Here is a 17,529-nt window from a genome sequence, read left to right as displayed (position 1 = left end):
TCACAGCTTGCTTGATTTTAGTACTCTTTATTACAAAGTTTTATCAATTAACAGCAGATTCTGCTCTAATTTCAGAAGGATTAGATTATGACATAACTCCTGTATTATTAGCTTAATACAGTGTCTCTTCATGGTGTATCTTTTCTGCTCTGTCTGTGCATGTTCTTGTGGTTTGATGCAGGCCTGTCAGCTTCCAAAATGTTACTTTTTACAAGCTTTCCATCTACCTGTGTGCCTAAGAAGGATTATTATAACAGAATGGACTACATCCAAAATAAACTCATTCCATCCTTTCACAAAGAAATTTCAAGCCTTTTCAGCTATGAGAACTATGGTTTTCTAAGCTCTGTTCTTCACTTCCTGCTTTCTTTCATATGATGGATGACTTTATTCCTGAAATGCTAAATAACATTTAGTTTTCTATAGCTAGAAAAGTCCTCCCCATATTGCATTTTGTGTGCAAATATTCATAGGTTAATTCCTGAAGACCTTTTCTCTTGCAAAATCTCATTGAAAAAAAATCTCTATTTTTACTGGGTTTGTGTTTATTGAATTATATGACAGTGTCTTCCTGGGTTTAGTTTTATTGTTGTTTTATTCCTGAAATCTGTAACAAGATATTCAGATATAACTTTTATATCCTTAACTTTTATAACTGAATGTACTAGATATAGTTCTTCCACATGTTTATGGGGTTTTTTTTGTTTGTTTATGTGTTTTTTTTTCCTTTTGTCCCTTCTTTCTTATAGCTACTCTAGATTTGGGGTGGGTTTGCCATCATCTTACTCTTTTAAAACAGATACAAAAGTGTTAGGTCTTGCTGGTTGCGTAAGTCCTGTTCCAACAAAGATGACCCTTCACCATCCTAGCAAATGGTAGGATGCTTGTTGTCATTCTTAATATGTGCCTCTGTTACTGTATTTAGGGACCTCAAGGCAAGCCTGGCCTTCCTGGTCTTCCTGGTTCTGATGGGCCACCTGTAAGTAACCAAACATTTCATGACTTGAATATCTAAGTATTCTTACCAATTAATATATAATGATATCCATGTTGCAAAAAATAAAACAGAGTGAAAATCCTCATTGGCAACAGCATTATAAAATACATTTAACCTCTGTGTTACTTGTGCTGCTAAAACTTTTGGAATTACATTTTTGCAGCAACTTCTAAAAATGGCTGTGTTCCTAGATGGTGAAATCCAACTGAAACATCTGCAGGGGTGTGGAAGTGACCTGGTTGACACATGAAGGATCAGATAGTCCTACTGTATCGATATAGAAAAATCAAACGATCAGCAAAAATGGTCATCAGTCATTTTCTTAGACTAGCTCTCTCTCTGCGTCTTCTGCATCTAACATGCATATTGCATGCTTGCACTTCTTTCAGTGTCTACACTGGAATATATAAACTTGCTTCCTCCATCAAAAAAAGATCATCTTCATGTACTGCCAAGAGCCATTAGACAATCAGCATGAAGTTGCAGATTATCCCTCTCCCTTGTTTGCCGATTTCCTTTTACAGTTCATCTTATTATTGCTTAAATCTATTGTTTTCTGAACCTGACTTACAGCAGAGTTTTGCTACTGCAGATCCAACAGCAGGGTTTCAATGCATAAGTGATATTACCAATACGTAATTGTATCTACAGCTTTCATAATCTTTACTCACCAAGGTACCATTTTCATAGAAAATGTTAGAAAAGCGCACAACAACCCATCTGAAAGTTTATACCTCAAATTGTTTTCTGAATATTAGAACTTTCTCCTTACCTTCCTCTGTGTGCTGAGAACAATATTCACTTGCAGACTTCAACATTCTTTAAATATCTGCATATTATTAAGCTTTAAAAGCAGAGGGAAGTGGTGTAAGAATTAGTTGCATTAGCACAGGTCTGTACCTGATGTACATCCTTAACGTGGTGAGTTGACCCTAGCGAGCAACCAGGTACTTCCTCCACAGTGGAATGGAAGAGAGAATCAGAACAACAAAAGTGAGAAAGCTTATATGAACTCAGTTTAGTAAGTGGAGAAGAGCAGTACACACAAAGGAAAATTAAGAATTTACTTACTGCTTCAAAAATGTGGGTATATGTTTAGCTGACTGCTGGAAAGCAGGTCCTCAGGCTGCTTAGTAGTTACTTAGGAAGATAACCCTTCGTCCTTCCCTGAGCTTTTATTGCTGAACATTACATCATATGGTACCTGTATGGTTAACAGAATAAATTAATGACAAGTGATATTGCAGCTGAAATATTCTACAGACGGGGAGAGTTTGTTCAAAGGATTATTGTGATGTAAAGAGACAATTAAAATAAATGAAAATGCTCACCTGTGTCCTAAACACATGGCAGAAAACTCCAAAGGACTGATTTCCAGAAAGAGATCCTTCCCCAGTGGTGGTCAGCTCTTAAATGGGGTCTGGGAGAGGTGAAGCCAGAACTACACCCCTTCCAGTCACAGTGAATTGCCTTCACCTGTGCTCCTGCGGCTGGCTCAGTGCTCGCCTCAGGTGATCAATCAGTGGTTCAGGCTGTGATTCAACAGTTCCTATATAGTATTGAATATTTTTCTGGTCAGTTCTGAACATTTGTCCCATCTGTGTTCCCTTCCAACTTCTTGCCCACCTCAAGCCCACTCACTGGAGTGAGAAAAAGAGAAAATCTCCATGATGTGCAAGCACTGCTCAGCAATAGTGAAATCACTGGTGTGTTATTAAAACTGTTTTAGTTGCAAATCCAAAACACAGCACCATCTGGACAACTATGATAAAAATTTTATCCTGGTGAGACCCAACACACCTACATAAAATTATCTCATTCCTGCACAGGTAACTTTATTCCATGGAAATACAAGGGAAGTGGGTTAAACTAAGTACATTCTAATTGACATTATCTATTTACAGCCATAGAATTGTACTGGTGATTGAAGGAAATGAGCAGTGAGCTTTGTATGTGATCTCATGATACCTTTATTAAGGTTAGGTGAAAGCTCAAGGGCATTTTATCAGATTAGGTAAAATTTTCCTATGCTGTTTTACTTCAGTTTTATGTACGGAGGTGTCGTGCTATTTTGAAGGACAGACATTGCTGAAGTGGTGTATTATTCTGGAATTAATGGAAATCTACAAGAATACAAATGAGCTCCTTAACAGCATAAGTTTTTGAGTCATTCAGTGTTACAGAGACCTCTGATGTACTATATATGTTCTTTTAATGAACTTTGTATTTTGAAATTTTCCAATATAGTTTATTGAATATAAGCAATGGGAATTTGTCATTTAAGACATATCAAAACCATGTTAGAATATCGATGGCAGCAAAACATGAATGGTTTTTGTGACTTACTGCATGTTATTTAGGACCATGTCTGGCAAAACTTGAGATTTACTGTTCTCCTCAATATAACCAATTACATGTATAGAAAGGATTCTCAACTGACTTGGAGTTTAAATGATTAAATAATTGTATTTTTATAATGAACTGTCATTTGACAAAAGTGGTATTTTCCAAAGCAGATAAATTTATTTTAAAATAGGGTCATCCTGGCAAAGAGGGTCAATCTGGAGAGAAAGGTGCATTGGTGAGTTTCAAAACTTCTCTATTTATTTGCATAGCTTAATATTTGCCCTGAATGTTATCAGCTAGAGGCTTGTTGATTTTACCTTAATTTCTTAAGAAAATTAAGTTTTCACAGATTATTTGTTTTGAAAGTAAGTGTATGTGACCGGCTGACAGTTATTCCATATACATTTTGAATTTACTAATGAATTTCAGCCAAATTTGATAGAAAATGTTATTTCTTAGAGATGTTAAGGGCCTAAAGGCTTTATGAAAAGGCACAAATTGAAAGAGGAAAATCTTATTATATAAGAAAAGATTGTGCTGTGTGTCCATCTCCAGCACAGAGAATCAACGAAGCAGGTTAGCTTCAGAGGCAGATCTGTATGTTTCCAGGCTTCCTTGCTTCCACAGCATGAAGAACTCCTTTTGTTTAAATACCAGCAGCAATTGCAAAGTATCCAAGTTAAACACCATGTAAATACTCAACAAACAGTAAATAACAACATCCAAATACCATTTTCAGACTTGTAATCTTTTTATTAAGACATGTTTTTATAATTATCATTATTTTTATCTATACTTTGGACTTCTGCCATCATTGCAATTGCCTAATAAATGTTTTCTATTAGTGGCAAATCATCATCTATTTTTAAATATTTATTTTTATTTTCTTTTGTTTTCTAAATTCTGAAATTACCAGCTTCAGGTTATTTATACTCTGGATAGTTATTTCCTAAATATGCAAATAGAACTAAATTCATAAGTTTAGTAATAGTATAATATCCTTTATGATACCATGACTTTTCTTTATGTCAAGAAGCCTGAAAAGTCTATCAGCACAGTGTTATTTTGATGTCACATAAGAGTGCTGCAGTAAACTGAAAGAACAAGGATTAGCCTAACTGCTTGTTAACCAGCTACTGCACAAAGGTTCTTTGCTTCAATCTATTTTAGGGGCCTCCAGGTCCTCAAGGTCCAATTGGCTATCCAGGTCCTCGGGGAGTAAAGGTAAGAATTAATTGCTGGATTCCTCCCCTTGAACATTTTTTATTATAAGCATGTGGGTAATTCTTAATATTCTTTCTTTAGGGAGCTGATGGAGTTCGTGGTCTCAAGGGATCCAAAGGCGAAAAGGTATATATATGACAGCTTTCAATTCCTTTCTCTTTTTCTGTGTTCTTTATTTCACTGCAGCCTCTTCTGTCTCCACTGTTGTGTGTTTTCTTTTGCAGAAACAGTTTATTTTTGACTAACATACCAAAGACTTAACAAGCCCAATTCATAAGTCTGTGTCCTCTGTGATTATTTACACTGGAATCATACAATTACATAATGTTCAGTTGTTAAAGTGGGTCTGGATCCTCTTGACACCAATTTGAGTAATCCCTAAATTGCTCTCAAGAAGATAATTTGACATCCATTCTTTTATTAATATATATTATAGCAGATGCTGAAAAGCTCATTCCATTCAAGAGATCTGTGGTACAGTTGTGTGCATTATTGCTTTGAGATTGTAGGCTAGATTTTTTTTAATGTACCCAAATCTTCCAAAAGCTCTCAAGGTTCCAGGCATTTTTACGTAGGTCTTTGTCTTTGACAGTGTTAGAAAGCACTGGTCAAATGTATGTATATAAATATAAAGAAAGCTTTTACATTGCCAGTACCTTTACTTTGCATAGAGCAAATGCTCTTACTAAAGCAAACATCTCTACTGTTACATCTGGCAATCTGAAGTGGCTGAAGCTACTGCCAATACTTCTTTAAATTCCAAATTTCCTTAGCACTCAGAATGAGACAACAGATGTCACTCATACCACCTGCCCACACAGGCAGATTTACCCTTGTAGTTACTGCGTATATAACTGTACTTCTAAAGCAGAAGACTACTTCTGAAGTAGAAGCCAAAAAGCCTTGATTTGATCACTTGAGATCTGTCTTTCAGGTTCAGATGCCAAAAGATTCTGTGCATCTTCATGCTTTTCTACATCACTGTTTATCTAGCCTGTACACTCTTTTTAGAGTTCCTCATTAAATCTAATCTGAAAAACAAGGGGGTATTTAATACCTGCACAGCAACTTTTTCTTGTGTCTTACTGAGCGATTAAAATCCACCTATGACAAAACACATAAATTAGTTAAATATAGGAGTGTGTGTGTGTGTGTGTGTGTGTGTGTGTGTGTGTAGAAAGAATCAGAATCATTGAATGTCTTGGATTGGAAGGGACCTTAAAGAGGTTCCAACCTCCCCTGTGATAGGCAGGATTGCCAACCACTAGATCAGGCTGTTCAAGTCCCCATGCAAACTGGCCTTGAATGTCTCCAAACATGGGGCATTGAAAACTTATTTGGGCAGCTTGTTCAAGCACCTCACCACTGTCTGAGTAAAAAGTATCTTTCTAACATCTAACCTAAATCTTCCCTCTTTTAGTTTAAAGCCATTCTCCCATTTCCTGTCCCTATTAGACCATGTAAAAATTTGTTTTCCCTCCGGTTTGTAAGTTCCCTTTAAGTACTAGAAGGCCACAATGAGATCTCCTTGGAACCTTCACTTCTCCAAGCTTCCTAAGAAAAGTTCTCCAGACCTTTGGCCATCTTCATAGCCCTCCTCTGGAGCTGCTCCAACAGCTCCATGTATATGTACGTGTATATTTGTGTACCAGTGAGTGCAGATGACCATAATCTCCACAATATTTCTGTATTCCTAAAAATTGATCTCACAGTTGCAGTAAGACACTGAACTGAATTCCTCTAAAAGTCACACAATGGGTTTCATAAATTTTCTCACAGTGCTGTAAATATCAATTACACAGGTGCCATGTTTACTGAAATTTCTCAGATACCATTACACATAAGAAGAAATTTTAAGAGACAAAAATAAATGAACTGATATGTCAGAAAAACTTATGGAGGCCTTAATTGGTCCCATGGATGTCACAGACGATCTACCTCTGTACTGATCAGTAGTTAATGATTAGAATTCTTTATCTAATTTAATTTTTGTTTACAGCACATGAGGAAATAGAGCATTCATCTTTCTCCTACATGGAATAAAATCAGCCTATTTGGATCTCAGTAGCTGGAAGCTCGCTGTGAAGCATGAAGAGTTTCAGTTAATTTGGCAGCCATTTGGTCAGTGCTTGGCACGTGGTCGGCCCTCATTAATATGCTGCAAAACATTCTGATATAATTATCACAGTCCATGTTCATAACAGAGCAGCTTTTTCAGCTGAAGCTTTTCTTTATTTCTTCTGCACTTTACTGTTTTTGCCTCTCTTACCTATACTGTGAAAAAGACCACCCTGGAGTTCTAATTAATGCAATCTAAGATGATTTTGTAATACTTATTTTCACCAGCAATAAAGCACATGGTAGATTGTGTTGTGAAAAACTCCACTGAATAACTCTGTAGATTTCCAGTTTTATCTGACTTAACTCATATAGGTGCAAATGAAACTGTCTGCTTAAACTTCAGTATGGAAACCTATTAAAATGGTTGCATTAAATTCTGTACCATGACTCATTAGGCAGTAAATAATAATTCTCATTAGGAATAAAAATAATGGGTATCTATTTTTGCTACTCTGTATATGAGGAATAATGTCCATTGTTTTTTCTGCCATCCTCCTGAATAGAGGATACTTCTTCCTTTTGTGGTGATGAACGTTCATGTCTTATTTTTTTTTTTAATTAAGATTCCATTATCAGGCAGTTCTTAAATTCCTTTCATGACAATATTAAGACACTAGTTAAAAATAAAATAAAAAGAAATTGAACTGAAAGTTCTGCTACACAAAGGAAAACAGTTAATAACTTGCCACCAATATTTTAGTCAATTAAGTTGGTGGAATAATTAAAAAGAGTGACAATCAAAAATGTTTATGACAGAGCAAATGATTTTGTAAGATAATTTGTAATACAGTAAGTAGTTTGTCTCTGTCTTTCAACACCTTTTAAACAGTTTTAAGCAGCTGCTATTATGCTATAAAGTCATTTTGTATAGTACGCTGATATACTTCCACTAAAACAGCAATAAATATATCAGAAATTTCTTGTCTGAAGCAAATTATTTTAATCTTAAGTTATTGTATTTCCTTATTATGAGGAAATAACACACACACAAGATAACAACAACATACATCTGTTTTTGCTTTACTTAGGGGGAAGATGGCTTCCCAGGATTTAAAGGTGACATGGGCCTTAAAGGTGATCGGGTAAGCATTTGCTCATTGCCCGTCTAATCTTAAAATGCTTAACTGCTATTATTTTGAGAGGATCAATGAAGTGAACAAATTTACACTGAAAGCAATTAAAAGCCTTTAGCTAAAATAATTTCTATTCGCTGTGCAAACACAGATTTGAGCCAGAGTCTTAGTTCTCATGAATCAGCAAAGGCGTGGTTATAAAGAAGAAGCAAATGTCAGTCTTCAATTTCCTTTTCATTAAACTTCTTCCTAGGGAATCTCCCTTTCAAGATACTAAGGTGTAGTAGTGCCTGAAAAAGATTAATTTATCATGAATAAGGATGTTTCCATTTCAACCTAATACTAGCATATTAATCTCTGCCGAAATATACTTTATTTATCAGCAATGGATGCTTCTGTCACAGGAAATGTTGCAGAGACAATTGAAAGAAATTTACTACAGGAAGCTACTGGCCTGTGTCCGTTACCTGTATACATAAGTAACCGTGATGATGGTGTCTATTTAACTTCTTAGATAAAAAAAATCTAATATGGACCATAAAAGTGCTTTCAAGAGTATTTAGTGTAGTAATTACTATAATTCATTATAATGCCAATGAAATTGGAAAGCAGCTTCAAAACCTAGCTCTTTGTACAAGGACACTGGCCAATTATGCTTGTACAAGTAAAATTCAGTGTGAATGTTTTTTTATATAATGAACATGAGTAGTAGCATGTTCTTAACTTCCATTTATGCTTAGTGAAAAATTATTTTGAAGTATTTGTAGGTAGTCTCGCTAATGTATACACACTATCAATTGCTCCACAGTTAAGTAATGTTGTATTTTAGGGAGAAGTTGGTCAACCTGGCCCACGAGGAGAAGATGGTCCAGAAGGTCCGAAAGGTCGAGCAGGTCCATCTGGGGACCCAGGTGCTGCTGGTCCAGCTGGGGAAAAGGTCAGTAGTCAGATATCAAGATATCATTACCTTATAAAGTAGATGGAACCCATGATCTTCATCACTAACAAGATACACATAAAGATCTGGAACATCTTAGACTACTTAACAGTAGTTTTTACGAAACACTACTAGAGCAGGTCACCAGAGTTCGCATTTGATCATGTATCGGGAATCAATACTCTGCAAGTTACAAAATAACACTAACACTTCATTGGCACATAATGCAGAAAAATCCCAAATTACTTACAGTGCACATAAGAAGATACAATGCAGAGGAAGTAGTTGGGCACAAAGGAGGATAAAGGTGCTACAAGAGATAAGTTATTCACTGCCACATGATGACAAATTTTGACATGAAGATTGGTTTAAACGGAAAGTACAGCCTGAACAGAAAGCCAAAACAAGTCTGGCAAAAGTGAAACATACTGTGTAAAGGGAAGACTGAGCAAAGGACAGGGAAATTAAATATAGAAGAGAACAAGCACAAATCCTTGTGTAATGGTGACCTCAACAAAATACACTTCTGATAGAAATATAAGAGGAAAAGAGACTGGAGAATGTACATGTATCTTACTGAGAATGTCTGCAATGAAAGTGTGACATTTTGGAAACGTGGGAAAGAATGATTAAAATAAAACAAACACAAAATGGGTCAGAATTACATCTGTTGTGAGAAGACGCTGATGAAAAAAATTTCATTTTTTATATTAACTGAGGTTTTAATGCTGGTTGTATCTTAAAAAAAAATAGGCTAGGAGGTAGAGTTTGCAGTTCTTAGTTTATCTATCTTCAAAACAGGAACAACTAGTTCTTTTCCAGCATCGTTATATCTGACAGCTACATTAATTATTGATGTATGTATGTATGTATGTATGTATCAATCAATCAATCATTCTTCAGTATTCAGTAGTAAAGAATGAAGTCTTAAGTGTGTGGTACTACTTATAAAGTAACAAGGTTCACTGCTAAAAAGAGTTTTCTGGGAAGAACAGGATATACTCTGCAAACTTAAATAAACTCTTTTTTCATTCAGTTGCTACTTTTTGAAAATATGTCATTAATATATCAGAAAGAGGCTAGAATTACAATTTGAGTCTAGAGTTCACAAGTTCTTATAAAAGAATTCAACCAAAATCTCAGTTCAGTCATTCAAAAATGAACAATTTTCAGCTTTCCTGAGGGAATTATTTATGAATGAATCTTCACAGTATTGCAGCATATCTCACCAGTTGTTAGCAAGGTCATTAATCAAAAACATTAAAAAAGAATATTTATTTCTTTTTATTTCCTACTGAAAGTAAAACATCTCCTGTCAGTGTTCTGTGGACACTGCCAGAATACAGTAGGCCAGAGAAAAATGATATGTGGTTGGCCATGTGATATTTCTTTCAGAACAAAGACTAGAATAATATCTGTTAGCTCTGAAATCTCATCACAATATTGGGGAAGTGCCTCTAAAAGTAACTATCAGTGTCCTATCCTTTCTCATTTCTATGACTTATTTTATGCAAAAACACTATTCTTCTGTAGTAATAAAAATAACAGACTCTTGTTTTCTGCATTCAGCTGACCCTGTGATAAGAAAACTCTTGCATTGTTAGGGGTGAATAGGTTTAGTTAAGGAAATGCCAAGTACAGTATCAAGAAAATAAGAAACATATCAGAAAGAAGTTTAGAGCCAAAAAGTATCCATGTCAGACTCAAAACCCATGTGGCTGGGCCTTACTCGATCATATGGTATAAAACTTCCACTGAATTTAGCAGAACTTGATGCAGTATCATACTGTAAGAGTTCAATCATTGTAAGGCATGCTGCTTTTTTCAGAGTGGCTTATAACTGATAGCATTATAGCTATTTTTATAAACTGAGAGAAGAATTCTTCTTTAATAATGTCTCAGCCAGACCTCTGTGCTGTCATGAATATGATAATGCACAATATCTTTATTCATGTGCTCTATTTTTTTAGAATAAGTAGATTTGTTTTGGCAAATTCCCTTCCACATACACATACTTCCTTCATCTTTTTCAGTACTTTTGAATACCATATTATATAGTATAATCATATCTTTTCCAAAATGTAACAGTCTGGACCATGATCTGTGTTAGAACAGTAAAATTCTTCCCCAGAGTTCCCATCTCTTAAACACTGAAACTGCTTTACCCTGCCTTTGAAAGCAGCGTGCCATCAGTTGTTCTCTAAATATCTGAAAAGATCAATTCCATGGAGTACAGGATTTCACTTCTAGAAATGGGTAAGGTCAGTGTTGATGAAACTGTTCATCCTGTTGTCTTTTCAGAACATAGCAAAGTAGCCATATTTGTTAATAAATATATTGCCTGCAGATAGGGGAGTATGATTTACCATAGTCATAAACAGATTACCTGTGTCTAAAAAACTTGATTATCCAATGCCTAGTTATGAAAAATCTATGGAAAACAAAGAAGCCATCACAGCAAAAAGAATTTCTTCTTTGCAACCTACTAATACCTTGATTTCTTAAAGAATATTAATTAATACTTCACTGAGCCCAGACCACATTCAAAGGGTACTGGTTTTGCTGAACTCATTCACTAGAGTGAGATATTTATTTAAATTTGGAGAACTAAGCCCACTGGACATTAGTAGTTTAAATGAGAAAATGATTTCATTTATATTTCATAAATTGTCAACTCCCTATGTTGTGGAAAAAACACTTTTCAAAAAGTTTGCTGAACCAATAAGGAGAACAGTAAACTAAAATTTAGCACTGTCTTATTATTTCAGGGTAAGCTTGGTGTACCTGGATTGCCAGGATATCCAGGAAGACAAGGTCCAAAGGTAAGCTTTTTCTAAACTGTAAACCTTAAGGTGTTTTTCACATTTTCTTTCTTGACAATCAAGATCTGAAGTTAAGTCTTAAAAAATCTTGGGTCTCTGAGGCAGGCTTTTCAAGGAATATTATATTTCCTATTAAATATACCACTTTTAAACTTTTGCCATCCTCTTCAGTTGTATTTTGTGTTAAGCTTCAGACTGGCATGCACTGTATTGAAAAAGAAGGAATGACAATGTGTTTGAAAGAGAATAAGCACTGTAGTCAGAATAAAATGGATGCTGTGATAGTAATTTTCAGTGTGATGCAGGGATTCAATTTGTGTCATTACTGCCTCTTATGAAGGAGAAGAAATGGAATAAAAACCATTATTACATTTTCCAATGTAGAGAAGGCAATGAGGGAGACACTGTATCTCCAGACCATCTTAAAGATCAGTCATGTGGGACAATACCAGAAATAGAAGAATCCCTTACGCCTTCTATGTAACTGCAGTAAAATCCTCAACTTTTTTCTATTTTGGCATCTATTTTCATCTTCCAATTTGAAATTATGATTTTTCTGGCAGAACGACAACTTCCTGGCTGGCTAAGCAAGGCTTAGCTTGTTTTTTTTCTGAGACTCTGGCCTACATTTTTGTCCTTTTCTGTCAAGTGGATGAACTAACTGAAGATTACTTATTCACTGAACACTCTGCGTTAACAAAAAAATATCAGAACCATCTATGGAAAGTATTTGTGGAGACAATTCACCTTGACAAACATGTTTTTTTCCCTCCTACTTCTTAATTCAAATGTCTAAGATTTCAGTCTCTCCTTTTATTCTCTTTTAGAGCTGTCTTTTGAAAAGTCTAAGATCAAAGACATTTTGCATTATTCAGCTCTAAGAACAAGACTGATGTAACACTTCAAATAAAAACTGATTCTGTTTTCAGCAGACTTACTCAAGAATTGCATTGCATTAAATTTTCATTGCATTAAAATGGAATATAGTTCTCAAGCTAAATTTGCTGTTTGGTCCTCTAATTTATCACTTAAACTTCAAAGGAAAAAAAAAAAAGACAGCTAAAATGGAATTTCACTAAAGAATTGTTCTGAAACTTAGTCTCAGTCCAGTTAAAGTTAAGATAGAGAAGAGAGAGAGAAAAAAAATAGTAACTGTAGAAGAATGTCTAAAAAATCTTGTTTCCAGTATTGTTGAGAAGGTTAACATTACTCTTTTTGTTGTAATTTACTTGTTTTTCATTGTTCCTAGATTACTGCCAGGAACTGATAATTGTCACAATATTTTTTCACTCTTGTCATTCATTTTTTATTAGCACAATTGCAAGAAATACTTTATATGTAAGATATTTATAGCCACATCATGTCTATTAGTATCCAATCTTTTAAGTTGTTTTTTCCTTCCAGCCTTTTAATTATAAAGAATATACATGAGCTTCACAGAATAAAATTTTCATAATTTCATTCACTTTTAAAGTGGTGAAGAACTGAGGGAAAGAAAGGGAGAAATTGAAGAAACCTGTACCAATTCATGCTTATTGGACAACATAAGATTAATTAAAATGAGAACATAAGAAGAAGAAAAAAGAAATGATTATTCACTGAAATTTCAATGATCAGAAAGAATTTCTATATACAGGTTTTGTTACATTCATTTTATTTGCCACTAAAATATTAACAAGCTGCACAGATATCACAGAAATATCACGCCAGGGAGTTTGACCAGTGGTTTTAGTGGCTGACCAAACCAAACCAAACCAAAAACTGCTGACTATCAAGTCTATCCCCTCTTTTGCCCTAACTCCCGTATGAAAAAATAACACCTTGGCAGCTAACAAGTGTCTTCTCCCTTTGGACCTGGATACCTGAAATCAAGAAGAAAATAGCTCTGTTCAGATTTGTTGGGCAGTAAGCAGGAAGAAATAAGAGAAAAATGAGAAGCAGGAATAGCTCATGGAAGCAGTTTGCATACATAGAACCAAGTCAGATAATCTCTTCATAAATTCTGCCTACTAGACAGGCATATACCCACATGAACAAATTGCATCAATTAAATGAAACTTTCCACTGGTCAGTTTACAGTGAATAAACCATCAGAGGTCATTTTCAGCTAAGTAGAGTGAAAAACCACTGTTGAGAAATGGCAACACTTACAATTACTTATTCTAATTATAATTATATTATAATTATTTTGTAAAATAACTATTTTCCTGTGAGGGACAAAGCCTTATTTGTTTTGTAAAATGACTATTTTCCTGTGAGGGACAAGGCCTTATTTGTTTCACTTTGTTACAATACAATTGCAGTTATTTCTAGTGGGCTGTTAACAGTATTTTTCCTGGTGCAGAATTAATGAATGTTGTTTAAGATGAAAAGTAATGTCCATTCCATACATTGATTTTTTTAATACGCTCTGGACTTTAGACAGTATGGTAAGTTAATTTACAGGTATTTATTAAAACACACATCAGTTCGGAGGTGTGCTTTACATATAAACTAAATGCTGTCTGTACTACAGTTTTTTCAATTGATGTTTTCTGAAATTTGCATTGATTTTTTTATATAGGGTTCAACTGGTTTCCCAGGATTTCCAGGTGCCAATGGAGAGAAAGGTGCAAGGGTATGATAATGATTGCTTGCATTACAATTATCTTTTGGTACTCTGTGCTATGGGAATTCACTGAAAACTAGAGGTACAAGCTGTTATTCAAAGAACTATAAAAACAGCCTTTTAACACTTGAGATGAACTTTTACAGTTATGTAAAACAGGATATACTGAGACACTAGTTCTCATTCTTAAAGGTGTTAATCTAACTATACAGGAATTCAAACACGTTTGTTGAATATGCTACCACAATCATATATTTGAAAGAGAGGAAAGATACTGCCTTTGCTGAACATCTTATTTGACAGTATAGCTTAAGTGATCTATCAAGGACTGTATTTACCTGTATCCCATTCATTGACTTGCTATGATGGAGTTTACCCTCAAGGAAATTCAACTTCTGTTTCATAAGTATTCAGATTTACCACAAGCTTTCTTAGAGCCTGAGCTTTGAAAATGTAAAATAGACCAAACAAGATGAAGAACATATGCTACTACCAAATAGATACAAAATTACAGATTTTGCTGCTTTGTTAATCTTTAGTATGTGAGAGAAAATCCATTATTCACCTTCTTCAAACTAAAAACGATTGTTTTTGTATTATTTTAGCTACAGGATGTTGTTGTTACAGGACAGAGAAAGCAGCAAAGCAATGTTCTGTTCATCCCTGTTGGGTTAAATTAAACATCATGTTATCAGATAAAAAACAAATAAGCAAACAAAAAAGTAAAGTAATAACACATCAAAGATCAGATTTAAAATTTTAGAAGTATAATTATGTTGATCTATTATCAAGTCTTCACAAAGCTTTTGGTTCCTCTAGGGTACTAATGTCATAATACCACCAAACTGCATGTATATTTCAGTGTTAGGCTTTTCACTGGTAATACAAAAATAACTGCTTTTTCTTTTTTTAATGTAAAGCAGGCATTATTATAAATCTTGCTTAAAGGCATATGCTAGTATGTGATAAGCTAGTAAGACAGTCACTGTCCCTAAGAAGTTCACAAAGTCTGTAGCATTGTAAGAACAATGTATAATTTTTATTTTAATATGTGAGATAAGATTAATATAAAAACAAAACAGAAAAACCCTCAAGAAAACAGATGTGTGCATTGAATTCATTTCTAATAAAAGCAACATTCATGCTAGAATAACTCTGCTGGTTTACTGTTGCTGTTGTGTTTATCACAGAGATTATGAAGTACCATTTGCATTCCTCTTTCTACTGGAAGAATACTGTTCAGAATTTTAACCTTCCTTTCATTAGAATACACAGCAAGGCTAATCTAACACCAAGCCTAAGGAAAGGAATCTACTGATTATACATAGGAAATACACTGAAGCAAAAAAATAAGGGCTAGTGTTACTGTACTATATACTATTCTGCATTACTTCTGTACTTTCTTCACAGGGATTACATGGCAAACCAGGCCCCAGAGGACAGCGGGGACCAACAGTATGTACTTTTGCTTTGCAACTTAAAGGTTTATCTGCCTCTACCATAGTGTAAAGAATTTGCTTTGACTTTATTACAGTATTCAACAATTATCAAGTGCTTAGATGTAGTATGGAGGGCCATGGCTTAGTGGGAAACATTGGTGTTATGCAGACATTTGGACTGGATGATTTTAGAGGTCTTTTCCAACCTTGGTGATTCTGTGATTCTGCTTTTTTATTTTTATTTTTTTAATTTTATTTGACAGGGTCCAAGAGGCTCAAGGGGTCCGAGAGGTCCCACAGGCAAACCAGGTCCAAAGGTAATTGCCAGGCACATTACAGATCAGCCGCAGGCTGTTTCTTTTAAAGAAAATGGAGGTTTCATCTTTGAACATGCTGTTTTTCTTTTTAGGGTACTTCAGGCAACGACGGTCCGCCTGGCCCACCAGGTGAAAGGGTGCGTGAAAGCTGCTCGTATACATGTTGTCTTCCCTGCTATATAGGAGTGTGGTTTGGTGGTGGGAGGATTGGTTTATTTTAAGCTCTACCTCTCATGTATTTGCCTTTCTTTGATCAGAGTAACCAGAACAAACAAAACTTCAATTCTAAATATGTTGCTTTTCATAAATTTTGGTATGGTTAAGCTCAAGTTAGCTGAAAACTTCTTCAAGCAGTTTTTTTTATAAATAAGACACAAAGAATTCATATACACTTTGCAATTTATCCGTGCAAATTACAGTTGGACTTCACCAAGCTCTGGTCTTAAGAACGCCCTATTTACTGTAGCATGCCACAAGTTTATGAGTTTTACAAATCACTCAAGCCACCCCTAGAAAATTCTTTGTTTAAACAGTGGATGGTTTTTTTTAGTTCTGTTCAACTAAGAATTTCCTTCAAACTACTTCCTGCATCCTTCAGAAAAAAAGTACATGCTAAAATAAAATTTTCTACTTACTACTCTTATCAGTAGGAAAAATATGTATACAATCAGCCCATTACACAACAGCAAACAGAAAAATAATAACAGATCCGATTTCTACCTGTGTGTATATTAAGCAATGTGGAAGTATCAAGTGGAACATGGGCAGCAGGAGTAAGTGGTAAGTTTAAGTGAAACAAGAATGATCTGGCAAGAAAGAATCAAAGAGGCAGGAAGCTGAGATTCAGTGAAGGAATAAGTAGTATGCTACACAAATCAGAGGCATAGCCCAAAAAAGGAAGTGTATTTTGTCTTACACTGTGGAGGAACATCTGAGGCAGGCTACCATGAGCTGAACAGCAGAGTCTAGTGATTCAGGGGCTAACTGGTAACCCCAAAAGGTTATAAGGAAGAAAAATTGAAGGGGGTCTGAAAACAGTGAGCAGATCAATCTAAGATGAAGACTTCCCTGGGAGAATGATTAGAGTAAAAAGATGAAGTTATCACAGAGCCCCACATATGATATCACATATGTAATGTGTGTGGTAACTATTTGCTTCCCAACAGAGGTGAATGTCAGCCAAGAAATAAAACTGTAATTTCTACTCAGCCTAGAGGCTATTCCAGGTACCAGACGTAAATATTAAATAATCTGTTCTGTCTGGCTACTACTAAAATGAAATTCAGTGATAAAAAATAATTTTAATACTGTGTTCTTAGTATTCTAGTGCTATTTCTTACATGATCCATCATTATACCAGCTTGAAATCTGCAAGCCATGCTGTCAATAAAACAAAATGCAAATCTTCTTTCATTAAAAAGACTCAAGATGTGAGAGTCAAAATAGAGTGAGAATTTAGGAGAAAGACATTGAAATAACATCACAAGGATTTCCTTCTTAGGTTTGCACTTCATAGTTAACTCAGATTTAGTATTACTGTGCAAGATTTACTTAAGGACAAATCTCCAGGTTGGGCAGAAATTACCTATTTTCAGCTCTGTATTTGCATACTGCTTCATCTACTGGAGGAGGCTGTCATACTCTT

At 34.9% G+C, this 17,529-nt stretch overlaps 2 protein-coding genes across 2 annotated transcripts in view; one reads left to right on the top strand and one right to left on the bottom strand.

Moving 5' to 3' along the window:
* The window catches only part of SLC30A7 (solute carrier family 30 member 7), a 508,373-nt gene that overhangs the window by 84,693 nt on the left and 406,151 nt on the right, over window positions 1–17,529 (bottom strand). The window lies entirely within an intron of this gene.
* COL11A1 (collagen type XI alpha 1 chain) overlaps window positions 1–17,529 on the top strand; it is a 126,566-nt gene that overhangs the window by 68,578 nt on the left and 40,459 nt on the right. Inside the window, exons 26-36 of the mRNA XM_065742558.1 lie at window positions 926–979; window positions 3,534–3,578; window positions 4,514–4,567; window positions 4,649–4,693; window positions 7,717–7,770; window positions 8,591–8,698; window positions 11,467–11,520; window positions 14,084–14,137; window positions 15,539–15,583; window positions 15,831–15,884; window positions 15,977–16,021. Of these exons, the coding sequence (XP_065598630.1) occupies window positions 926–979; window positions 3,534–3,578; window positions 4,514–4,567; window positions 4,649–4,693; window positions 7,717–7,770; window positions 8,591–8,698; window positions 11,467–11,520; window positions 14,084–14,137; window positions 15,539–15,583; window positions 15,831–15,884; window positions 15,977–16,021 (612 nt within the window). The remainder of the gene's footprint in view (window positions 1–925; window positions 980–3,533; window positions 3,579–4,513; window positions 4,568–4,648; window positions 4,694–7,716; window positions 7,771–8,590; window positions 8,699–11,466; window positions 11,521–14,083; window positions 14,138–15,538; window positions 15,584–15,830; window positions 15,885–15,976; window positions 16,022–17,529) is intronic.

The sequence above is a fragment of the Cyrtonyx montezumae genome, unplaced genomic scaffold (assembly GCF_038088225.1).
Source record: "Cyrtonyx montezumae isolate F1298 unplaced genomic scaffold, pur_monq_1.0 scaffold_1, whole genome shotgun sequence".
Lineage (NCBI taxonomy): Eukaryota > Metazoa > Chordata > Aves > Galliformes > Odontophoridae > Cyrtonyx > Cyrtonyx montezumae.
Note: the sequence above shows the minus strand (reverse complement) of the source record. Positions and strands in the feature narration are given on the sequence as shown.